The sequence below is a fragment of the Tachyglossus aculeatus genome, unplaced genomic scaffold (assembly GCF_015852505.1).
Source record: "Tachyglossus aculeatus isolate mTacAcu1 unplaced genomic scaffold, mTacAcu1.pri SUPER_30, whole genome shotgun sequence".
NCBI classification, from domain to species: Eukaryota; Metazoa; Chordata; class Mammalia; order Monotremata; family Tachyglossidae; genus Tachyglossus; species Tachyglossus aculeatus.
The window spans coordinates 1,779,053-1,804,974 of record NW_024044837.1 but is presented as its reverse complement, the minus strand read 5'-3'; the positions used below and the strand labels follow the sequence as shown (position 1 = coordinate 1,804,974).

At 47.2% G+C, this 25,922-nt stretch overlaps 1 protein-coding gene and 1 pseudogene across 1 annotated transcript; both read right to left on the bottom strand.

Moving 5' to 3' along the window:
* Positions 1 to 3,552: 3,552 nt before the first annotated feature.
* LOC119921847 (olfactory receptor 7A10-like) lies at positions 3,553 to 4,491 on the bottom strand. Its single transcript, XM_038741856.1, has one exon. The coding sequence runs from the start codon at positions 4,489 to 4,491 to the stop codon at positions 3,553 to 3,555; it is 939 nt and encodes a 312-aa protein (XP_038597784.1).
* Positions 4,492 to 9,211: 4,720 nt separating this feature from the next.
* Positions 9,212 to 24,490, bottom strand: LOC119921775 (annotated as a pseudogene).
* Positions 24,491 to 25,922: the final 1,432 nt, after the last annotated feature.

Below are 25,922 nucleotides of genomic sequence, written 5' to 3'. Positions count from 1 at the left end.
CATCATGACTCTCAGTTTCTAGTCCCAGGCTGCATCGACAGGTGGATGATGATAGGCCAAAGGACACAAAACCTCACTACTATCTCTAGTTGAGGTGCCCTTCGGTTCACACCGGATCACATTGAGACTGTTACATACTTGCACGTTGTGTCTTTGAAAATACAGTAGTGTACCGTTGCTCATTCTTTCTGGATCCATGCCACTCAGGTGAGCATTGCTCAGACAGCAATGGTTAAGAGGGAAACGGTTTGCCCTGCTGCCAGCAGGACATGAACTTGAATTTTATTTTTGCAGCAGTGGTGATGGCTTGTGCTGAGCCACCCTGTAAGTTTTAGCCCTGTCTTCCTTCGTCCACTACAAGACAGCTCTAGGGAGAACGGGTGCATTCTGAGTTCACAGAACAGAACCTCACTGAGACCTCAACAGCTGCAGGCACGTCTGTGTGTCCTCGCCCATTTCATAAGCCGTCTCAGAGTACAACCCCCAGACTGGCTTAGTAAGGGATGAGGGATGAGATCTTTTTTGCCGTGCTGCAACAACCAAGGGAAATGCAGAAAAGAGGCAACATCACAAGTCACTTCATGGCCAGCATTTCACACTTTAGAGCTGAGATTCGGGACTGGGCTTGGGGGCACCTTATTAAAATTGTTGCCAATCTGGATTTACTCAGATTCCGCCAATCCAGTACACACTGTCAACTCTTGTACTCTCCCCTGAAGAGGCATTTAACCTATAGCACTCCTTCCACTCGTTCCACCTCTAGCCCTGCCCAACTCTGTCTCTCCCATGTCAATCTCCATAAGCCCTACATCTGGTTTACTTCAAGAAATAGGGGCTCTGCTCATTCTCCCAGCACATGCTAATCAGCTGGCCAATGTGAGGAACTTTTAATTCTGCATTTTCCCTTGATAACAATAATAATAATAATAATTTTGGTATTTGTTAAGTGCTTACTATGTGCCAACCATAGTTCTAAAAGCTGGGGAAGATCTAAAATAATCAGGTTGTCCCACATGGGGCTGACAGTCTTAATCCCCATTTTCCAGATGAGGTAACTGAGGCACAGAGAAATTAAGTGACTTGCCTAAAGTCACACAGCTGATAAGTGGCAGAGCCGGGATTAGAACCCATGACCCCTGAATCCCAAGCCCGTGCTCTTTCCACTGAGCCACGCTGCTTCTCTAGGAATGGCTGTGGACAGCCTTTAGTCTGAGAGCCAGGCTTACTGGGAGAGCTGGTTGGCTGATGGGTGCAGAGCAGGGTTGACTGAAATAAGAAGGCTAGCTCTGTCATTTCTACATGCTTGGCTTGGCTTGTCTGGGAGATAATCTCTTTGCTGGACCGATTGTGAAATGTGCCTTTTCTTTGCAAATACTACTGTGTTAATTGGCCTTGTGGGTTCGAAATCCAACTATTTGTCATGGTTCAGTGTAAGACGGGGTATTAAATCTCCCATCCAAAAGGAGAGTTGAGCCTCGGTCCCACCACTTCCAATGCTTCGTGAGCTACTCGTAGAGTCAAGGCCTGAGACACACTGCCGACCGTACACAGGCTATGCACTGGAAGGCCGGCACTGGTCCTTTTTTGGTGCTTAAAGTCACCTTTTGCCTTCCTTGCTCCTCTTCGCTGTAGCAATGTGTTTATCTTCAAATTGAACAGCCTCTACTACCTCGTAATCCCCCTAGACCTCTCAGCTGCCTTTGACACTGCGGAGTATCCCCATTCCCTGGAAACACTATTGACCCTTGGTTTTTCTAACACAATCCGCATCTGGTTATCCTCCTTGCTGGCTACTCCATCTCAGTCTCTCACCAGCTCTTCCACTTCTTCCCACCCACTGTGGGGGCCTCTCAAGGCTCAGTTCTGGGTCCCCTTCTATTCTCCATCTACATACCTTCCTGGAAGAACATATTTGCTCCCATGGCTTCAACTAAAACCTCTAAACAGATGATTTCCAAACCAACATCATAGGCCCCGATCTCTCTCCATTTTTGCAGTCTCATATTACCTCCTCCTTCAGGACATCACTACTTGGATGTTCCGCCGACACCACGAACTCAACGTGTACCAAACTGTACTCCTCATCTTTCTTCCCAAATCCTCTCTTCCCCCAAATCTCCCATCACTTGCAGAGTAGACATTATCCTCAGTAGTCCTCTCTCTCTCTTTCCACCAACATATTGGATTACTCCCCGAATCCTGTTCATTCTTTCTTCACAGCATCTTCAGAATACGCTGCTTCTTTGCCATCCAAACTGCAACCTTGCTGATCCAAGAACTTGTCATATCCCAACCCGACTATTGTATCTGCCTCCTCAATGACCTCCCTGCATCCTATCTCTCCTTTCTCCAGCCCATACTTCGCTCATTCCCGTTTCTAAAACATGCATAAAAGCATGTCTCCCTGCACCTCAAAATCCTTCAACAGTTGCACATTCCTTTCCACGTAAACAGAAACTCCTAACCATTGGCTTCAAGACATTAAAGAATCTCTCCCCCCACTATCCTCATTCTTCACCGACTATACCCCAACTTACACACTTCACCTCCCTACTCACTGTGCCTTGTTCTCCCCTCTCTTACCACTGACCTATTGCTCACATCCTCCCTTCTTCCTGGAACTCCCTCCCCCTACACATTCAGCAAGCCACTTCTCTCCCCATTTTCTATCAATCAATAGTATTTATTGAGTGCTTATATTGTGTGCAGAGCAGTGTACTAAGCACGGGGCCAGGTACAAGATAATTAGATCAGACACAGTCCCTCTTCCATGTGGGACTAACAGTCTAAGTAAAAGAGAGAACAGGTATTTAATCCTTGTTTTACAGATGAGGGAACTGAGGCACAGGGAAGTTAAGTGACTTGCCCAAGGTTAATCAAGTTTATCGTTATTCAAGCTGGAGTGTATAATTACGCTTGTTCATTGGAGCACACTGAATATTAAGTGGTCAGTAGTTTTAGTCACACTTGGGCTTTACATGACCGTACTTGAACTGTGAGCCCTATGTGGGACAGGGACTGTGTCTAATATGAGTAACTTATATCTACCTCAGCACTTTTAGTACAGTATTTGACTCACACTAAGTGTTAACAATTACCTCATTATTATTATTGGTAGTAATAACAATAATAATGAGCAGCTCTAAATGCAATCACATGAAGCAAAAGCTTCAGAGTTTAATACCCAAGCAGAACAAGCTTCTGCTTCTGCAGACTTCCACAAAGCTTCACAAGCTTCTCATTACTTAATATTGTGAACTTGGACTTTGATTTTTTTTTAAATGATTAAGCAATAGCTAAGTGATGTTTATCGCTACAAAATATAACATGAAAAGGAATTTCATATTACTTTTCAGAGGTTCTGGAGCAGATCCTAATTTATAATATGTAAATCTTGGGGAAAACGTAGCCCATGATAACCCCATTCATGACACAATCACATTTCCAAGGAACTTAACCTGGTGTGTCATGGGGTCTACCTGTAGTTTCCTTTCCTTACCAAGAAAGTTGAAATATCAGGGTCCCAGCTACCAGGAGAAAGGAGAACGGTCCCTAGGAGAAGAGAGTTTTCCTGCTGAACACTTTTTTCAGGGCCCATTTCATGTCTTTGTTCCTCAAGCTGTAGATAAAGGGGTTCGGCAGAGGGGTGACCACCGTGTACATCACGGATGCTTTAGATCCCTTCTGGGATGAGTGGGTAGATGTGGGACTAAAATAGACCCCAAAACCAGTGCCGTAGAACAAGGAGACCACAGACAGGTGAGAGCCACAGGTGGAGAAAGCTTTGCCCCTTCCCCTGGCAGATGGGATTCTCAGTATGGTGGAGACAATGTGACAGTACGAGAACAGGAGTCCAGTGAAGGGAACCCCATACAGAACTACTGCCATAATCAACACCACTGTGTCATTAATGAGGGTGTCAGTGTAGGATAGCTTCAGGACCTGATTAAGTTCACAGAAGAAGTGATGGATTTCATTTTCAGCACAGAAGGATAATGGAACCACCAATAGGGTGTGTATCAGGGCCTGGAGAATACTGACACTCCAGGACCCAGCAACCATCAGCGCACAGAGCCATGGGCTCATGATGGTGGTGTAGTGGAGGGGGTGGCACATGGCCACGTAGCGGTCATAAGCCATCCCGGTGAGGAGAAAGTGGTCCATACATCCAAACAGAATGAAGAAATACATTTGTGCCAGGCAGCCAGCATAGGTTATGGATTTGCTGTGGGTCTGGATGTTGACCAGCATCGTGGGAACCGTGGTGAACAGTAGACAGATGTCGGCCAGGGAGAGGTTGGTGAGGAAGAAATACATGGGGGTGTGCAGGTGCGGGTCAGAGCCTATGGCCAGGACGATGAGCAGGCTCCCCAGGACCCCGAGCAGGTACATCCAGAGAAACAGCAAGAAGACGAGCTGCTGCTGCTCTGCCCGGTCAGACAGTCCCAGGAGGAGGAATTCCGGGATGCTGGTTTGGTTTCCCCTCTTCATGGGGCCTATGGATCTGCTGGGGAGATTTTCAAATAGTATTATTATTTAGCCCAAATCTTCTCTCGATTGAGATGGTGAGGGGAACGAATGAGCAGTGTAAACTGAGAGGGAGATATAGCTGAACTCTGGAGCCCCAAAGAGGATGTGGTTGTTGTGGAACCATCACCGTGCCCCCTCCTACCACACCTCGATTTTCTCCTTCTACAACCCAGCTCACAGACTTCACTCCTTAAGTGCTAACCTTCTCTCTGTTTCTTAATCTCACCTGTCTCACCGCTGATCCCTAGCCCACAACCTGCCTCTGGCCTGGAATGCCCTCCCTTCTCAAATCCTACAGATAATTACTCTCCCTCCCCACCTTCATACCCTTATTGAAGGTGCCTTTCCTGCAAGAGGCCTTCCCTGACTAAGCCCCATTTAATTTTTCATCTCCCCCTCCCTTCTGTGTTACCCTGACTTACTCCCTTTGCTCTTTCCTGCTCCCAGCCCCACAGCACTTATGTACATATCTGTAATTTTATTTATTTACACTGATGTCTGTCCCCCGCAATACTAGACTATAAGGTCATTGTGGGCAGTGAATGTCACTGTTTATGATTGTATTGTACTTTCCCAAGCACTTAGTACAGTGTTCTGCATATAGTAAGTGCTCAATACATATGATTGAATTGAACTGAATTGAATTGAATCAAATTCGAATAGGGCCTAGAGGACACCTCCTTCTTGGTTCACATTCTCTAGCTTTGTTGGGAGAGACAGAAATGGCCAGAATGGGAGAAACAGCAACTACTAGTGAAAGAAGATAAGCAAGGTTACAGCAGAAGGAGGCTGAGGGGTTATGGATCTACAGTCAGGAAGGAATGTGTCCCTTGTCAACTTCACTTCCCCCACTTCTACCCCTCCTTCATTTTTAGACTGTGAACCCCTAGTGAGTCAGGTACAGTGTCTGAAATACCATCTTTGTTCCTTTCTCTAGTGCTTAGGGCAGTGCTCGGAATACAGTACCTTTACCTTGGTAGCACACAGTATTTATTGATCATGTACTATGTACAGAGAACTGTACGAGGACTTGAAAATCCACAGTAGAAGTAGGAGACCTGAGATCAAAGATCTTGAAATAGGAATAATAATACTAATGGTAACAATAATAGTAATTATAATCACGGTATTTCTTGAGTTAACTCTGCACCAAGCACTGTGACCTGTGGTAGATACAATATATCAGGTTGGACACAGTTTGTAGCCCAAACAATTCTCACAATCTATGTAGGTTGGAGAGCAGGTATTGAATCCCCATTTTACAGATGAGGAAACTGAGGCACAGAGTACTTAATTGACTTGTCCCAGGCCACACAGCAGGCAGGCAGCAGAGCTGGGAATAAAACCCAGGTCCCCTGACTCCCAGAGCCATGCTTTTTCCACTAGGCCACACTGCTCCTCTAAGGATACGTTTCTGTTCGGGATTGAACTAGGGAACTTTCATGTGTGAGGTAAGCGTGAAAGCTGCTACATTTCAGAAACCCTCAGTGGGACAGGCAGGTTAATAAACAGATTAATACATAAGTGCTAAAGGTGATGAATTGGAGGATAGAAGCAGGGGCATGGGCATTGGTCAGGGGATGCCTGCCCTGGTTTTGCAGCAGGTTTTGAAGAGGGGAGGGATGAGGTTTGATAGATTTGAGGAAGGAGGGAGTTCCATGCAGTGGGGTGGGTGAGAACAGTGGGTCAGATTCAAGAGCAAAGGACATCAAGAAAGTGAGCTTGAGAGGATTGGAGAGTGTGAGCTTGGGTGCAGTGGGAAAAAGAAAGGAAAGATAAGGAGATGGGTAGGGGAGAGTACCATGACTCCAGAGTGTAAACTCTTCTCTAGACTGTAAATTCATTCTGGAGAGGGAACGTGTTTGCTAGTTCGGTTGTATTGTACTCTCTTAACCTCTTACTACAGTGCTCTGCACCTAGTAAGCTCTCCATAAATGCGATTGATTGATAGATGATGTAAGGTCCAGCATTATCAATCATGATACAGTAATGAGATCTCAAAGTCATCATTGACTGTTGTTTTAAATCACAGATCCTTTGTACAACAGCAGACCAAAGGCCAAGGAAGGGTTGGGTTTCATCGAGACGGGATTACGAAACAATTGCAAACTTCTGCCACCATATAAAACCATAAAACACCGGCCCTTGCAATACTGCACATGGTTCTCATTTCCATGTCTCAGGAAGGACAGAATTGAGTTGGATAATAATAATGATGGTATTTGTTAAGCGTTTACCATGTGCTAGGCACTAAGGTATGGAGAAGGGCAGTCAAGATCATCATGGGGATGGAAGAGCTTCCTTAAAAGGACAGACTGAAAGAGACATAGGTTGAGAGGGGATAGTATTGAAGTCTACAAAATCGGGAAGGACTTGAAAAGGGTACACATGAAATTGTTGTTCCCCAAATCCCATAGCACCAGAAGAAGGAAAACCCATTAGAGATTGAAGGGAGTGATTCAGAACAGACAAAAGGAAACACATCTTCCTCCAAGTGGATTACAAGTTTGGGATGTGTTACCCCCGGAAGTTGAGCGGCCCAAACTATCAGGAAGTTCAAGACAGATTTGCATTAATTCATGGATGAGCGGGCCATGATGGGCCACTAGAAGAAATTTAGGGCTGTTTGGTGGTTCATTCTTAACTCTGACGATTGCTATCAAGAAGGGAAGCCACCTCATGGCTCCTCCAACTGCTGGGTTTCCACTGGTAGCGACAGAATGCTTAGCTGGAGAGACCATAGTTTTGACCCAATAATAGCATTTCTTTTGTTCTTATGTGCTCCCCCTTTCTCTTTGCTCTCACTGTCCCATATCAATCAATCAGTGGCATCTAAAGGGCATTTACTGTGTGCAGAACCACATACAAAGTGCTTGGGAGAGTACACTGCATTTCAGTCTAGAGGGGGAGACAGTCATTAAAATAAATTGTGGATATGCACATGAGTGCTGGAGGGCTGAGGGTGGGGTGAAAAACATGTGCTTAATAAACTAATACTAATTATGGTATTTGTTAAGCGCTTACTATGTGCCCGGCACTGTTCTAAATGCTGGGGTAAATACAAGGTAATCAGATTGCCCCACGTGGGGTTCACAATCTCAATCCCCATTTTACAGATGAGGTAACTGAGGCACAGAAAAGTTAAATGACTTGCCCAAGATCACACAGCAGACAAGTGGCACAATTGCCAAGTGACAAGTGAGAAGCAGCATGGCTCAGTGGAAAGAGTCGGGCTTTGGAGTCAGAGGTCATGGGTTCGAATCCCGGCTCCGCCAATTGTCGGCTGTGTGACTTTGGGCAAGTCACTTCACTTCTCTGGACCTCGGTTCCCTCATCTGTAAAATGGGGATTAAGACTGTGAGCCCCACGTGGGACAACCTGATCACCTTGTATCCTCCCCAGTGCTTCGAACAGTGCTTTGCACATAGTAAGCGCTTAATAAATGCCATTATTATTATTATTATTTTCATTAAAATTGGGATTAGAACCCACAACCTCTGACTCAGAAGCCTGTGCTCTTGTCACTAGGCCATGCTACTCCTCTTAGGGAGCTAAAAGGTAGAGATCCAAGTGCAAGGGTGACACAGACAGGAAGAGTAGGGGAAATGACGACTTAGTCGGGAACGGCCTTTTGGTGAAGACATGATTTTAGTAGGGCTTTGAAGATGGAGAGAGTGGTGGTTTGTCACAGATGAAGGGTGAGGGGAGTTCCAGGCCAGAGACAGGATGTGGGCAAGGGGGTCTCTGACAAGATATGTCCCCCTGTCCCTATATCTTATCTCTTCCCCCCTCTCTTCCCCTGGCCCACCATCATCCTTCCTCTATTTTCTCTATTTCTTCCCTTTCCCCACTGCCCTGTCCCACAGAACCTGCTCTTGTGCCTGTCTCACTATCCCTCCCGTACTCCTTCCTTTTCTTCTCTCATCTCTTCCTTCTACCCGCCTTCTCTCTCTCCCCACCTCATCTACCTGTCTCCCACCACTGCTCTCCCCATCTCTGCTGGCACACCCAGCCTCTCCTTTAACTAGGTTCAAGAGCAACTTGGGTATATTTGTGGGTGAGAGGATCACAACCAAGAGGGATAGTTTGGGATGATAGGGAGAAGAGTTAAAATGTTCAGGAAGAATGACAGGATGCATGGGTGGTAGACTTGTGATTGGTTAAGAGGAAAGTGTAGGATGGGACAAGGAACCCCCCATCTCGGGGAACAGTCAACAGCCTTTTCTTCCGAGCATCTTTGGTGCCTATAGTGGACACAGATTTCTGGGCTGGATGGGCTGTGAGTCTCACTCAGAAGGACATTTCTTATGTTAGAATCAAACCCTCTATGTGACAGACACACACACACAAACACACACTCACCCCGCTTTGCTTCATTAGCCCCATGTCTCCAAATTTTACCAGCAGAGCAGTTACCTCCAGATGGGAAGTGATTCCTGGGAGGCAGGTAGGGGGAGTTACCTGTCTGTAAATACATAAACAAGTACCTTGCCCTCTCCTTCACCTACCTCCTGGGATGTTTTCACCCTACCCCCAAACACACAAAACACACAAACACACACACACATACACACTCCACACTGCCCATCCACTCACCATATCCGTGGCTAGGGAAAGGGGGATAGAGTATGCAGCGAGGAGAGGAGGGGGCTGTAGAGGGATTTTCCTTACCGCCCGCTGGCTAGTCTTGGTCCCTGTCTGTGTCGGGAATGTGAATTAGATACCTGGCCCTGCCGTACTGCAGGGTGGCCACTTGTAGATCTGTTACTGTCGGGAGGACTATCAGGCACCAGGGCTGGATAAGAGAGATTCTGGGACCATCAGACCCAGTTGGCAGTCAGTTAGAAGGTCGGTGCCGGTCCAGGGCTCTGTCCCCACAGGGTCGGGCTCCACTGTCGTCCCTTGTCTAGTCTGAATGGCAGCCTGAGTGTGAAGGGGGAAGAGGGACACGGGGCTGCCGGGGCTGCTGGGGCTCCGGGCAGGAGCACTACGTCCTCACCCACGGGTGGGGGAAGTGTGGGTGAGAGCAGGGCTCATGGTGGGACTATTTGCAGAAGTCTCTGGGCCCCTGGGGCCCCCAGCTCATGGCTCCCTGAGCTCCTTGTTAGAGCCCAGCCCCTCTGGGCTCTGCTGAAGAAGATGTTCCAGAGATTGTTGATCAAGCTTAAGGAGTGTGAAAGCTCTTTGGTCTTATCACAATGCTTGGCCCAGAGTAAGCACTTTATAAATACTATTACAACTGCTATCATTATTTTCAAATTATTATTCCTGGGGACAGGGCCTGGCTGCTCCCCTTAAAGAAGGGATAGTTTCTCCACAGGCCATGGTCACCTGGGATGTCCTGGCCATCCATCACTGGGTCCCCAGGACTAGCATCTCTCAGACAAGCACTCCTTACTGCATGATTCTAGGGACAGACTGGGTATCTGACCCTTTGTGGAAGGGAAAGCCAGTCAGCAGGATGCTTATCCAATTCCTTCTGGTGCCCATATCATGTCACTGCAGCTACTAGCCTGGATCAGGTGGATCTAGGATAGAATCAATCAATAGACGGTATTTATTGAGCATTTACTGTGTTCAGAGAACTCTACTAAGCACTTGGGAGAGTGCAATGCAACAGAGTTGGTAGACAGGATCCCTGACCCAAAGGAGTTTACAATCTAGAGGGGGAGACAGGTATTAATATATCAATAAATTATGGATATGTACACAAGTGCTGTCAGAAGTCTGACCTGCTAAACAGAGCAGAATCACCAGTCACCTGAGGACCATATTGTAGATGGCATGAACCTTGCCCTCAAGTATCTTATAGTATAATGAGGATGACAAAAATAAAATAAATGATAAAGAAGAGGAAGAATAGTCAAGCACGTACATCTCTAAGTACAAAGGCAATCACATCATGGTAAGAGTCAGTATAGGCTCTGTGTAATGGATACCCATTCATCTTTACAGCCAGCAGAAACTTCTGGCTATTGGTACTCTGTATTATCAAAAGAACTTACTTCACTACTCTGCACACAGTAAGTGCTCAAAAAAATGGATTGATCAACTGAGTAGCACCCTATCATCTGTCTCCTCTCACAAAAGTGTGAAGAGAGGTTGTGAATGAAAAAGTGCTAAGATGGTAGCAAGGAGGATAGGACCTGGGGAGAAGGAAAGTTCACTGAGGAAGACCTCCTGGAGAAGTTGGGATTTCAGAAAGGATTGGAAGATGGAGAGAGCTGTGGTCTGGGGGATTTGAAGGACAAAGAAGTTCCAAGCAAGAGGAAGGGCATGAGCCAGGTATCTGAGGTGGGAGTAACAAGCACTAAGCACAGTGAGAAGGTGTACTTTGAAGGAATGGAGAGTGCGAGCTGGTGTTTCATGGGAGAAGAGAGTGGGTAGGTAATGAGGAGAAAGATGATAAAGTGCTAAGCAGTTGATCAATCCATTTTTTGAGCACTGAAGTAAGTTCTTGTGATAATACAGAGTGTCAATAGACAGAAGTTTCTGCTGGATTTGAAGATTTATCGGTAACCATTGCATAAAGCCTAGACTGATTCTTAGCATGATGTGACTGCTCCACCATTCCCTTCCCCTACCACGTCTCCTCCAGCAGATCCTCTGTTCTCATGGTGAAGGGAAAACCAAACCAGCTTCTCAGAATTCCTCCTCCTGGGACTATCAGACCGAGTAGAGCAGCAGCAGCTCCTCTTCATGCTGTTCCTCTGGATGGACCTGCTCGGGGTCCTGGGGAGCCTGCTCATCATCCTGTCCATCGGCTCTGACCCGCACCTGCACACCCCCATGTACATCTTCCTCATCAACCTCTCTCTTGCCAACGGCTGTTTCTTGTCCACCACGGTCCCCAAGATGCCTGCCAATGTTCAGACCCAGGGTAAATCCATATCCTATACAGGCTGCATGGACCAAGGGTACTTTTTTCATCTGTTTGGAGTAATGGACAACTTCCTACTCACAGGGATCAATCAATCAATCAATCGTATTTATTGAGTGCTTACTGTGTGCAGAGCACTGTACTAAGCGCTTGGGAAGTACAAGCTGGCAACATATAGAGACAGTCCCTACCCAACAGTGGGCTCACAGTCTTGAAGGGGGAGACAGAGAACAAAACCAAACATACTAACAAAATAAAATAAATAGAATAGATAGGTACAAGTAAAATAAATAAATAAATAGAATAATAAATATGTACAAACATATATACATATATACAGGTGCTGTGGGGAAGGGAAGGAGGTAAGATGGGGGGATGGAGATAGGGGGATGGACCGTACCTCGTCCTCACCGTACCTCATTCTCGCCTTTCCCGCCATCGACCCCCGGCCCACGTCATCCCCCGGGCATGGAATGCCCTCCCTCTGCCCATCCGCCAAGCTAGCTCTCTTCCTCCCTTCAAGGCCCTACTGAGAGATCACCTCCTCCAGGAGGCCTTCCCAGACTGAGCCCCTTCCTTCCTCTCCCCCTCGTCCCCCTCTCCATCCCCCCCATTTTACCTCCTTCCCTTCCCCACAGCACCTGTATATATGTATATATGTTTGATTTTACCTCCTTCCCTTCCCCACAGCACCTGTATATATGTATATATGCTTGTACATATTTATTACTCTATTTATTCATTTATTTATTTTACTTGTACATATCTATTCTATTTATTTTATTTTGTTAGTATGTTTGGTTTTGTTCTCTGTCTCCCCTTTTAAACTGTGAGCCCACTGTTGGGTAGGGACTGTCTCTATATGTTGCAAACTTGTACTTCCCAAGCGCTTAGTACAGTGCTCTGCACACAGTAAGCGCTCAATAAATACGATTGATGATGATGATGATGAGAGGAAGGAAGGGGCTCAGTCTGGGAAGGCCTCCTGGAGGAGATGAGCTCTCAGTAGGGCCTTGAAGGGAGGAAGAGAGCTAGTTTGGCGGATGGGCAGAGGGAGGGCATTCCAAGCCAGGGGGAGGACATGGGCCAGGGGTCGATGGTGGGACAGGAGGGCTGAGTAGGTGCGAATGAGGTTGTCGTTAATGTAACTTGGTGATAACAAGGGCCTTTTCCCCGGGGTGGTGGTGGTGGTGGGGGAGTCAGTCAGGACCGGACCGGGAAGGGGAGTTGGGGGGCACTGTAAGGAAGGTCGCTTAAGTTGGGGGGAGGTGGAAGCAGGGGGCGTCTATGGCGGCGCTCGGAGGAGAGGAGCCTTCCAGGAGCAGCGAGGGCCACGCGCAGTGATGGCGGGTGGGCGGGCCTCTGGGGAACGGAGTCCCGGGCGTCTATGGCGGGCCTCTCTGGCGCTCTGAGGAGAGGATCCTTCCGGGAGCAGCAAGGCCGCGCGGTGTGATGGCGGACGGGCGGGCCTCTCGGGAACGGAGTGCCCGGAGTGCCGGGCGTCTATGACGGCGCGCTCTGAGGATCAATCAATCAGTCAATCGTATTTATTGAGCACTTACAGTGTGCGGAGCACTGTACTAAGCGCTTGGGAAGTACAAGTTGGCAACATATAGAGACGGTCCCTACCCAACAGTGGGCTCACAGTCTAGAAGGGGGAGACAGAGAACAAAACAAAACATATTAACAAAATAAAATAAATAGAATAGATGTGTACAAGTAAAATAAATGAATAGAGTAATAAATATGTACAAACATATATACAGGTGCTGTGGGGAAGGGAAGGAGGTAAGATGGTGGGGATGGAGAGGGGGACGAGGGGGAGAGGAAGGAGGGGGCTCAGTCTGGGAAGGCCTCCTGGAGGAGGTGAGCTCTCAGTAGGGCCTTGAAGGGAGGAAGAAAGCTAGCTTGGCGGATGGGCAGAGGGAGGGCATTCCAGGCCCGGGGGATGACGTGGGCCGGGGGTCGATGGCGGGACAGGCGAGAACGAGGCACAGTGAGGAGGTTAGCGGCAGAGGAGCGGAGGGTGAGGGCTGGGCTGTAGAAGGAGAGAAGGGAGGTGAGGTTGGAGGGGGCGAGGTGATGGACAGCCTTGAAGCCAAGGGTGAGGAGTTTCTGCCTTATGACTGCTACGTGGTCATAATAATAATAATAATGATAGCATTTATTAAGCGCTTACTATGTGCAAAGCACTGTTCTAAGCGCTGGGGAGGTTACAAGGTGATCAGGTTCTCCCACAGGGGGCTCACAGTCTTAATCCCCATTTTACAGATGAGGGAACTGAGGCTCATAGAAGTTAAGTGACTTGCCCAAAGTCACACAGCTGACAATTGGCGCAGCTGGGATTTGAACCCATGACCTCTGACTCCAAAGCCGACGCTATCGCCTGCTCCATTATGAAGCGATCATGAACCCACAGCTCTGTGTCCTGATGGTTACTGTGTCTTGGATGGTCAGTGGCCTTGATGCCTTAATACATACCTTACTGATGCTTCACTTATCCTTCTGCAAAAGTAATGAAATCCTTCACTTCTTCTGTGAAATTAACCAGCTTTCCTGTACGGACACCCACATCAATGGTTTTTTTTTTGTTATATGCACTGATAATGGCACTTGGAATAGGTCCCCTCACGGGCCTCCTGTTCTCTTATACTGGTATTGTCTTCATCATATTGAGAATCCCATCTGCCAGGGGAAGGTATAAAGATTTCTCCGCCTGTGGCTCTCACCTGTCAGTGGTCCCTCTGTTCTACGGCACTCGTCTTGGGGTCTATTTCAGTTCCACATCTACCCACATGTCCTGGAAAGGCTCGGTAGCATCCTTGATATGCACAATGGTCACTCCTGTGCTGAACCCCTTCATCAACTGCCTGAGGAACAAAGACATGAAAGGAGTTTGGAGAAACATGTTCAGCAGGCAAACTTGCTTCCTGAAAAGTTTGGGCCCTGGAAGGGAGTACGATGTACTTGCCAACCTGTACTTCCCAAGCGCTTAGTACAGTGCTCTGCACATAGTAAGCACTCAATAAATACAATTGATGATGATGATGATGATGTGCTGCAATAACCTGGGAGTTAGCCTAAGCTATTCAGCAGCATGGTGTAGTGGCAAGAACACCGGCCTGGGGATTTGGGGTCTAATCCCGGCTCTGCCACTTGCCTGCTGTGTGTAAACTTGGGCAAGTCACTGCAACTCTCTGGTCCTCAGTTTTCTCATCTGTAAAATGGGAATTTGATACTATTCTTCCTCTTACTTGGACTGTATCCAACATGATGATTTTCTATCTACCCCAGTGACTGGTACAGTGCTTGGCGCAGAGTAAGCACTGAGCCAATACCAAAATAACTGTTACCATTATGATTATTCTGACAAAATTAATTAAGCCTTAAGAAAGGTGATCATGTATGGATTAATTCATTATCATTAGGAACAGGTGCGCTCCCTCTCTTTTTTACTATCTTTCTCTCTCTCATATTCACACTCTCATACATGCACACACATATCCACTGGTCTCATTCAAAAATGACGTTATTGAACTTGAGAGCGCACACATGAGTGCAGAACTGATTGAAAGACTCATGCCTGACCTACAATCCCTATTGTATTCAACTGTGAACCATGGACAATTTGCTGATAAGATAAGAAAATCCATGACAATGTTCAACTCTACTGCAGATGAAAGTCTTTGCTTGTGTATTGGGTTTGTTGGTGACTGCTATTAGGAATCTTGGAATTTTTTAAGCTAATTTGTGTTCTAAAAGTGCTTTGCTGATTCTGTAAAGTAGTTCATAAGGAAACTGTGGCCTAATGAAAACAGCACAGCCCTGGGAGTCAGAGGACCTGGGTTCTAATCCCAGCTCTACAACATGCCTGCTGGGTGACCTTGGGTAAGTCACTTAACTGATCTCTGACTCAGTTCCCTCACCTGAAAAATGGGGATTCAATACTCGTTCTCCCTCCTTCTTACATTGTGAGCCTTATTTGGGACCTGATTATCGTGTATCTACACCAGGGCTTAGTGCAGTGCTTGGCACATAGTAAGCACTTGACACATATCATTATTATTAGAGAAAGAGCATGGCATGGCCTGGTGGAAAGAGCATGGGTCTGGGAATTTGGAGGACCTGGGTTCTAATCCCAGCTCTGCCACTTCTCTGCTGTGTGACCTTGGGCAACTCACTTAACTTGGCTGTGCCTCATATGCCATTATTATTATAATAATAAAACTATGCCTGATCGATTCCTGGTTTATCCCCCTTCACCCCCAGCCACTGTCATCCAGTCATGCCATTCCCTCATACATTTCAACACTCTTGGGGAAGTATCCCTTTATTCCAATCAATCTTATTTATTGAGTACTTACTGTTTGCAGAGCAGTGTATGAAGCGCTTGGGAGAGTACAATATAACAGAGTTGATAGGCACAATCCTTGCCCACAATGATCTGACAGTCTAGAGGACTTTATAATTCATTGATTTATCTACCTGTGTTTGTTTTTTAATCTATATTTGTCTGGTTTTAACTCTTGGATACTTGTCAGTTGATGTTTACTTATCTCCTCCATTAGCTTGCAAACACTTTGAGGGCAGAGATCATGTCTTACTCTTCTTTCGTACATGCCTCATGTGACTGGAATTGTGCACTACCCACCGCAGTTGCTCAGTAAATACTCTGGAAAATAAGGCATGGCATTCTCCATAGCACTCTACACCTAATTCAAGATTTTTGATGATGCACAAAGCTTGTTCTTTGGGCACTAATAGGTACAATCCATATCAAATGGCTAGACAGGGTCACAGACAATGAAATTCTGGAACATTCTTCGTCCTTCCTCAGACTGTGAGTCCCATGTGGGACAGGGACTGTGTCTGACCTGATTATTTCTTAGCTACCCGAGCACTCAGTGCAGTGCTTGGCACTCAGTAAGTGCTTAATATCTACAACATAACCACTCTCCTAGAATTTAAGTTATGTTTACCTCAATTCATCTATGCTGAGTGGGCTATATGTGATGAATGAACGACAGCAGACTGCCTAAACCACAACTGCATGGAGAGATGAAATTAGGAAAAAGAAAGCAAAGAGAGCAGAAGACCTGGTTAAATAAAGCCTAAGACAATGCTGCATCCCAGCAGAAAACTGGAAGTCAATTGCCAAGGACAGACCAGCATGAGATACTACTTTTAAGAAAGGAGTGTTTTTTAAAATTTTTAGTAAAAGCTTCATAAGGAACATTAGACAAGGAAACAAAAGAGAAATGATATCAATCAGTCAATCATAGTTATTGAGCACTTACTGTGTGCAGAGCACTCTACTAAGTGCTTGGGAGACTACGATGTCATTGAGTTGGTAAATACATTCCCTGCCCACAAGGAACTCACAGTTTAAAGGGGGAGACAGACATTAATATAAATTATGGACATGTATGTAAGTGTTATAGGGCTGAGGATGGAGTGACTAAGTGGTACAAATCCAAGTGCCAGGGTGATGCAGAATGGAGGAGTAGGGAAAATGAGGACTAAGTTGGGGAAGTCCTCTTGGAGTAGATTTTTTTATTTGTTTGCTCATTTTTTAAATGGCACTTGTTAAGTACGTACTGTGTGCCAGGCACTGTACTAAGCTCTGGGGTAGATACAAGATAATCAGGTCGGGTACAGTTTGGGTCCCATTTGGAGTTCATAGTCTTAATCCTTCTAGACTGTGAGCCCACTGTTGGGTAGGGACTGTCTCTATCTGTTGCCAACTTGTACTTCCCAAGCGCTTAGTACAGTGCTCTGCACACAGTAAGCACTCAATAAATATGATTGATTGATTGATTGATTGATTAATCCTCATTTTACAGATGAGGTAGCTGAGGCACAGAGAATTTAAGTAACTTTCCCAAGGTCCCTCACAGCACACAAGCGGTGAACCTAGGTCTTCTGATTTCCAGGACCATACTTCTTCTACTAGGCCACATTGTTGTTGTGATGTTGATGTGCTTTTAATAAGGCTTTGAAGGTGGTGAGAGTGATGGTCTCTCAGATATGAAGGGGGAGGGACTTCCATGCCAGAGACAGGATATCAGCAAGGGGTTGGCGGTGAGATAGATGAGAAAGAAGTATAGTGCATAGGTTGGCATTAGAGGAATAAAGTGTGCAGAATTGGTTGTTGTAGGAGAGTAGCGAGGCGAGGTAGGAGGGGGCAAGGTGATTGAGGGCTTAAAGCCAATGGTAAGGAGTTTCTGTTTGATGTGGAGGTGGATGGGCAACCACTGGAGGTTCATCAGCCACTGCATCAAGTGCGGCAAAAATCAAAATGACAACACAGGAAGGGACAGTCATTTTGTGCATAAAATGGGAACAGGACTGTGGGTCCTGCATTTGAATTTACAGTCATACATGCACACAGAAGTGAATTTCACTTGCAGGTGTCTTCTTCTAATACAAAGGGCAACTCTGTGTCTTTCTGTCCATCTGTCTCTTTCTCTCTCACTCTCCCTATATATGTAAGTATATGTACACTACCAAAGAAGAAAGAGACCACAGCTAGGTGAGACCCACAGATGAAGAAAGCTCTATACTTTGCCCTAGCTGAGGATCGATCTATCTGCCTATCCCTTGTACCGTAATATATAGCATGTATATAACGAGTGGGCTATATAATGTAAAATAACCCCTGTGCTCTGCTTTCTAATTCTGGTTCTGCCTGTAGTTGGCTAATATGGGCAAAGATCAAGCATGTCTTGGCAATGTGCTGGGCTCCTGCATGCCTCTTCACCTGTTGCACTGTGCCCCAGCGGGGACACTATCGGTAGGGACAAAAAGGTGGGATCAGCGCTGCACAAGTCCATAGCACTAAGACCTATTCCACTGTACAGATTCTCCAACCTAAAGTCTCAGGATCGAGACTTATCTATCGTTCCTCAAGGGAGACTCTGTCACCAGCAATACACACAATAATGCTCATCTCTCAAACCCCCAACCCGAGCATTATCCTAACTCCTCTCTCTCTTTCAACCCATATATTGTCTATTAATAAATCAATCAGTGGTATTTATTGAGCGTATACTGGGTGCAGAGCACTGTACTAAGCACTTGGGAGAGTACAACAGAGTTAGTAGACACATTCTCTGCCCACAACAAGCTTAGCATCTAAAGAATCATGTCAGCTTTTTTCTTAACAGCATCTCCAGAATACACCACTTCATCTCCATCTGAACTGCCACCATGCTGGTCCATAGGAATATGCTTCATACAATCCAGTAATTAGATATAACAGATTGTTATAAATCAATAGAAAAACAGTATACCATAACGTTTTAATGGGTCAAACCTCAGAGCTTTTACCATGACAACAGGACATATAGATTCTAAGAGTAAAGTCCGATGATAGGCACTCGGGAAACACTGGCTAGAATAAGATGTATAAATGCCGCAGGAACATATACATGTGTCAGGAAGGTGCTGGAGTGATGTGACTGTCCAGAGAAGGGTTGGGTCAGTCCTAGGACATTTCCCGGAGAAGGTAGCTTTTAAGGAGAGTTTTGAAGGAGCTTCGGGGTGTGGGCTGGTGAGGGGGAAGGGGCGGACATGTCAGGTAGAAACAATGGAGCGGGGACCAGAGATTCAATGCAGAGTGGAGAAATTCCCATATCTGTGGGTGCCTGGTGGTTGGGAGAGCTCTAAGATCCGGACCCTGGTGGTGACACCCAGCAGTCTCCCCACTCCCCACAGGTGTCTCTGGACATGGTCTGGGCAGAAAAGAGAAAGTCTCCATTCCCAGGGCACTGCATTCCCATGGGGCCGATGACCCCACAGACCAGAAAATAGTCTGGAAGGATTCACTGGGAAAAACCAAAGGGACCAGTTACCCATGGCTTTCTCCTGATACCCTCAGTAAAGGCCATGTCCCAGAGGAGGATTAGGAGGGGAGGGGAGAGGGCTGGGTTGGTCCCAGAACGGTGGCCCGTGTTTTAGGAGAACCCAAGGAGCTGCTTTCTGTCCACTTCTGGGCTAAAGGCAGCACATGGAGCCCTGGCACCATCGATCAGAGGCCACTGGCTATAGAGACCGTAATCCCGGCTGATGTGCACCCTTCAGCTCTGCTCCACCCCTGCCCCTGTGGCCCATGGCACCCTCAGAGCTGCCACAGGCTGAGGAGAGTCCAGGGCCAGGGTTGGCAATGTGGGTCACAGCGGGGGCTTCTGTTTGACACAGAGGTTGGAGCCTTAACAAGTGGGGTGTCCTCCTAATCCACACTGTATCAAGTGCTCAGGACTAACTTGGGACAAAAATGATATTCTCTCAGCTCAGACTCCCCAGAAAGGGCCAGAAATGTTCACTCTCAGGTCGGTCCACCAACCCCTGCTGTCTCCTCCAAGTATCCGGCAGGAAGGGATCTAAACATCTGCAAAAAAAGATTTTTCCTGCAGGACAACACATTTCTCAGGGCCCGTTTCATGTCTTTGTTCCTCAAGCTGTAGATGAAAGGGTTCAGCATAGGGGTGGCCACCGTGTACACGACAGATGCTATCGAGCCTTTCTGCGATACTTGGGTAAACATGGGGCTAAGGTAGACCCCGAGGGCACTGCCATAGAACCGAGAGACCACAGTCAGGTGAGAGCCACAAGTGGAGAAAGCTTTCCATCTTCCCTCAGCAGAGGATATTTTTAAAATAGTAGAAACAATATGAATGTAAGAGAAAAGGAGGCCTGCAAGGGGACCTACACCAAGCACCACGATCAGTACGTACAGTAACACATCATTAATGATGGTGTCAATGCAGGATAGCTTTAGGATCTGGTTAAGTTCACAGAAGTAGTGAAGGATTTTGTTGTCTGCACAAAAGGATAAGTGAAGCACCAATAATGTGTTGAGTAAGGCATCAAGGCTACTGGCCCTCCAGAACCCAGAAACCATCAGGGCACAGAGTCATGAACTCATGATGGGGTGTAGTGGAGAGGGTGGCATATAGCCACGTAGAGATCATAAGCCATCCCGGTTAGGAGGAACATATCCAGACTTCCAAAGAGGATAAAAAAATACACTTGTCCCAGGCAGCCAGCGTAAGTTATGGATCTGTTGTGGGTCTGGATGTTGGCCAGCACCTTGGGGACTGTGATATGCAGGAAACAGGCATCAGCCAGGGAGAGGTTAGTGAGGAAGAAGTACACGGGGGTGTGCAGGTGCGGGTTGGAGCCGATGGCCAGGACGATAAGCAGGCTCCCCAGGACCCCGAGCAGGTACATCCAGAGAAACAGCACAAAGAGGAGCTGCCGCTATTCCTCCCGGTCGGACAAGTCCCAGGAGGAGGAATTCTGAGACACTGGTTTGGTTTCCCCTATCCATGTGGCCGGAGGATCTGCTGGGAGAGACAAGGCAGGGGAGTGGGATGGTGGAACAATTACATCTTTGTTTAGGTCAGTCATACCCCACTGGGATTTTGACGGGATAAGGATGAACTATGTAAACTTGGGATGTCAAGGAAGGCATCAATTACCCAGCTCCTCCAAGCATACTGGTAACTCTACTGAAGGTAGATTTCTGGCATGAGTGGATCACTGGAAGAATCCAGTAATGATGTTTCTTCTGGTTTTATGCTCTTTATCCAATGGGCTATCCTCAGGACCTTGAACTTGGACATATCCCTTGCCTGGCTGCCACACATTTGGGTGTGATTGAGGTGGACTTCAAATGTGCTCAAGTTGAAAAAACCTCCTCTTGATTCCATAAATTGTTCCATCTCCTTCCTCCCATTATTATTCAAACTCACACCCCACCTCGCCGCCCTCTCCTCTCTACCCAGTCTTGATGATCAGATTACTGCTCTCAACTCTACCCTTTCTACTCAGCTAGACTCGCTCGCTCCCCTTTCCCTTCGCCGCTCTCGCACCACTAACCCACAGCCCTGGATCACTGCCACTGTCCGCCTCCTTCGCTCTTATGCTCGAGCTGCCGAACGCTGCTGGCGAAAGTCTAAACACCATGCCAACCTCGTTCACTTCAAGTTTATCCTTTCCTGCCTTAACTCAGCCCTCTCTTCTGCCAGACAAAACTATTTCTCCTCCCTTATTGACACCCATGCCCATCACCCCCGCCAGCTCTTCCGTACATTCAACTCCCTTCTCAGGCCCCCGGTTCCTCCCCCTCCTCCTTCCCTCACCCCCAACGATCTGGCCTCCTACTTCATTAACAAAATTAAATCCATCAGGTCCGACCTCCCCAAAGTCTCTTCCCCCCTTTCTCCAACCCCCCGGCTCTCAAAACTCTCTGCTACTCTCCCATCCTTCCCAGCGGTATCCTCAGAGGAACTCTCCTCCCTCCTCTCAAGTGCTACTCCGGCCACCTGTGCTTCTGACCCCATTCCCTCTCATCTTATGAAATCTCTCGCTCCATCCCTTCTCCCCTCCTTAACTTCCATCTTCAACCGCTCACTCTCCACTGGTTCCTTCCCCTCTGCCTTCAAACATGCCCATGTCTCTCCCATCCTAAAAAAAACCCTCTCTTGACCCCACCTCACCTTCTAGTTATCGTCCCATATCCCTCCTACCATTCCTTTCCAAACTCCTTGAACGAGTTGTCTACACGCGCTGCCTCGAATTCCTCAACACCAACTCTCTCCTCGACCCCCTCCAGTCTGGCTTCCGTCCCCTTCATTCCACGGAAACTGCGCTCTCAAAGGTCACCAATGACCTCCTGCTTGCCAAATCCAACGGCTCATACTCTGTCCTAATCCTCCTCGACCTCTCAGCTGCCTTTGACACTGTGGACCACCCCCCTTCTCCTCCACACGTTATCTGACCTTGGCTTCACAGACTCCGTCCTCTCCTGGTTCTCCTCTTATCTCTCCGGTCGTTCTTTCTCAGTCTCTTTTGCAGGCTCCTCCTCCCCCTCCCATCCTCTTACTGTGGGGGTTCCCCAAGGTTCAGTGCTTGGTCCCCTTCTGTTCTCAATCTACACTCACTCCCTTGGTGACCTCACTCGCTCCCACGGCTTCAACTATCATCTCTACGCTGATGACACCCAGATCTACATCTCTGCCCCTGCTCTCTCTCCCTCCCTCCAGGCTCGCATCTCCTCCTGCCTTCAGGACATCTCCATCTGGATGTCCGCCCGCCACCTAAAGCTCAAAATGTCGAAGACTGAGCTCCTTGTCTTCCCTCCCAAACCTTGTCCTCTCCCTGACTTTCCCATCTCTGTTGACGGCACTACCATCCTTCCCGTCTCACAAGCCCGCAACCTTGGTGTCATCCTCGACTCCGCTCTCTCATTCACCCCTCACATCCAAGCCGTCACCAAAACCTGCCGGTCTCAGCTCCGCAACATTGCCAAGATCCGCCCTTTCCTCTCCATCCAAATCGCTACCCTGCTAATTCAAGCTCTCATCCTATCCCGTCTGGACTACTGCACTAGCCTTCTCTCTGATCTCCCATCCTCGTGTCTCTCTCCACTTCAATCCATACTTCATGCTGCTGCCCGGATTATCTTTGTCCAGAAATGCTCTGGACATATTACTCCCCTCCTCAAAAACCTCCAATGGCTACCGATCAATCTGCGCGTCAGGCAGAAACTCCTCACCCTGGGCTTCAAGGCTCTCCATCACCTCGCCCCCTCCTACCTCACCTCCCTTCTCTCCTTCTACTGCCCAGCCCGCACCCTCCGCTCCTCCACCACTAATCTCCTCACTGTACCTCGTTCTCGCCTGTCCCGCCATCGACCCCCGGCCCACGTCATCCCCCGGGCCTGGAATGCCCTCCCTCTGCCCATCCGCCAAGCTAGCTCTCTTCCTCGGAAGAGGTCATATCCACTCACGGGTCTACAACCGATGCACAAATTGCGTGAGCCATTTGGCTGGATTACAAATTTGTCTGGGCATCCTAGTAAATCTACCAATCCCTAGTAGAAGGGGTTGAACTACTACCCAGCATGGCCCAGCATCCCCTATGATTGACGTCTGCCAGTCATGTCACACAATGTGATGCTGGCCTGGTGACCCCAAGCATCCCCGGTGGAGGAAACCACATGCCAGAGATTCAGTTCCCCCATGTTCCTGCCATGAGGATCAGCTCCAGAGAAAGGGACCCAAGAGAGATATGAAGGACATAATCAAAAGGATATTGGTTTTCCTCTGGGGAAGCAGCATGGCCTAGTGTAGAAAGCACAGGCCTAAGAATCAGAAGGACTTGGGTTGTAATACTGGCTCTGCCACTTATCTGCCGTGTGGCCCTGGGCAAGTCACTTCACTTCTCTGTGTCATAGTTGCCTCATCTGTAAAATAGGGATTAAGACTGTATGCCCCATGTGAGTCAAGGACTGTGTCCCAACCCGATTAGCTTGTATCTGCCCCAGCGCCTAGTACAGTGACTGGTACATAGTAAGTGCTTAATAAATGCCTTTAAAATTAATTCATAAATAATTGAAAAAGGGAGAAGAGCATAATTTAGGTACTCTTAAATTCTACCTCCCGCCCACCCTTCCTCCACCCATCTCACCTTCAGTTGCCTGTGGGGCTGCCCCTGATTCGTACGCCTGATGCTTCCCCAGGAGCTTTATGGAAAGTCTCAACTCCCTCTTCTCTGATTCTGCCCCCAGTCGCTAGATTGGGTGCCTTGATGACTGCATCTGCCTCCCCTCTGACCTCCCTGCCTCCTATCTCCCTCCACTACAGTCCATTCTTCACTCTGCTGACAAGATCATTTTCCTTAAAAAACATTCAGTCCACCTTTGCTCACACCTCAAGAACATCCAATGGTTGCTCATCCACCTCCACATCAAACAGATACTCTTCCCATGGGCTTTAAAGCATTTAATCAGTGAATCTCCTCCTTCCTTACCTCACTTATTTCCTACTACAACCCAGCCCGCACACTTTCATCGTCTAGTGCTAACCTACTCATTGTACCGCGATCTCGTCTTTATTATTGTCCACCCCTTGCCCACATCCTCCCACTGGCCTGGAATGCCCTCCCCCTCCATACAAGCCAGACCAACACCCTCCCCCCCTTCAAAGGCCACATCTCTTTGTTAAGGTCACATCTCCGCCAAGAGGCCTTCCCCTTCTAAGACCTCATTTCCGCTACTCCCTCACCATTCTGCATCACCTATGCACTTGGATCTGTACCCTTTGAGCACTTAATATTCACCCCATCAACCCCCAGCATTTAGGTCCAAAACCATTATTTATTTATTTATTTAGAATTACAATTGTCATTGTAAGCTCCTTGTGGGAAGGGAATGACTCTACCAACTCTGTTGTATTGCACTCTCCTGAGCACTTAGTACGGTGCTCTGGACACAGTAAGTGCTCAATCAATGCCTTTGATTGATCGAATGATTGGAGAGTCTTGAAAGAAATGTTCAGGAGTTTCTAATCTATGCGGAGAGAAATGGATTGCCATTGGTAATTTTTGGAGGACAGTTTTGGATCTGGCCCAGGCAATTCTGCCCATGAGGGTCTCATCCTAGGCTTTCTGCTTCCTTAAGGTCTTGAGAGGAAGGAGGTGGTAATCCATTAGGAAGGACTGGACCCTCATACAAAAGAGGAAGGGCCAGCCCTGGGGTGTCATTATCAGCAGAACCTGCTCCCCCTTAATTATTTCTCCTCTTTATCTACTCTTGCCTAATCTTCCTCCTGTCTGACCCTCTCTCCCTGGATCCCCTCTTTCATCTTTTCTCCTCTCTCTGACCACTATTCAGTTCCTCTCGTTAGATTCCATAGAGAGTTCGATTCTGTCTCAGATCCCTCACAGTCCTCCTATAAAGTGATCTCCTCCAGGAGGTATTCTACATTAATTTCCTTGTAGATTTATTTACCCATTTGCATCTCTTATTCATCTCTGTTCTTTCTCTTAACCATGGTATAACTGTCAATTTGTATCTACTTGGGCCTCTATTGAAGTGCCAGCACTTTGAGAGTTGGGGCTGAATTGCTGCCTTCGTTTGTATGGCTCCCAAGTTCCCAGTACAAAGGCTTTGCCCATAATAGATGCTCAGTCAATGCTGGTGATACTGATACAGTATCATACCCTCATGGCTCCACCTTTCATCGGGTGACCACTTGTCAGCTGATAAACATATAGTGGAGGACTGGATCTGGTCTCAGAGAAAGCCACAAATAGTATAGGTTTCCATAGAGCTAAATACAGTGTAGTAAATACATAGTAAGCGATTAACAAATACCCCAATTATTATGATTGTAATTGAATGGATTTTGTGGGCCGATCAAAGCCTTAAGCATAACTTAAATATAGCTAAAAGTGAGAGTATAGATGCCCATAATCAGTCAATCAATTAATGGCATTTAATGAGTGCCTACTGAGTGCAAAGCACAGTATTAGGCACTTGAAAGAGTACAATTGAAACCATGAAGTACACCATATACACATACATGTACATATATAGAGAGAGACACAAATGAATAAAATAAATCAACATGAGTGTTGAGGCTGCGTAGAAGATGGCATGACCAGGAAGAGGGGGAAGACCAATCAGAGAATGACTCCTGGAGGAAGTAATTTTTGAGAAGAATTT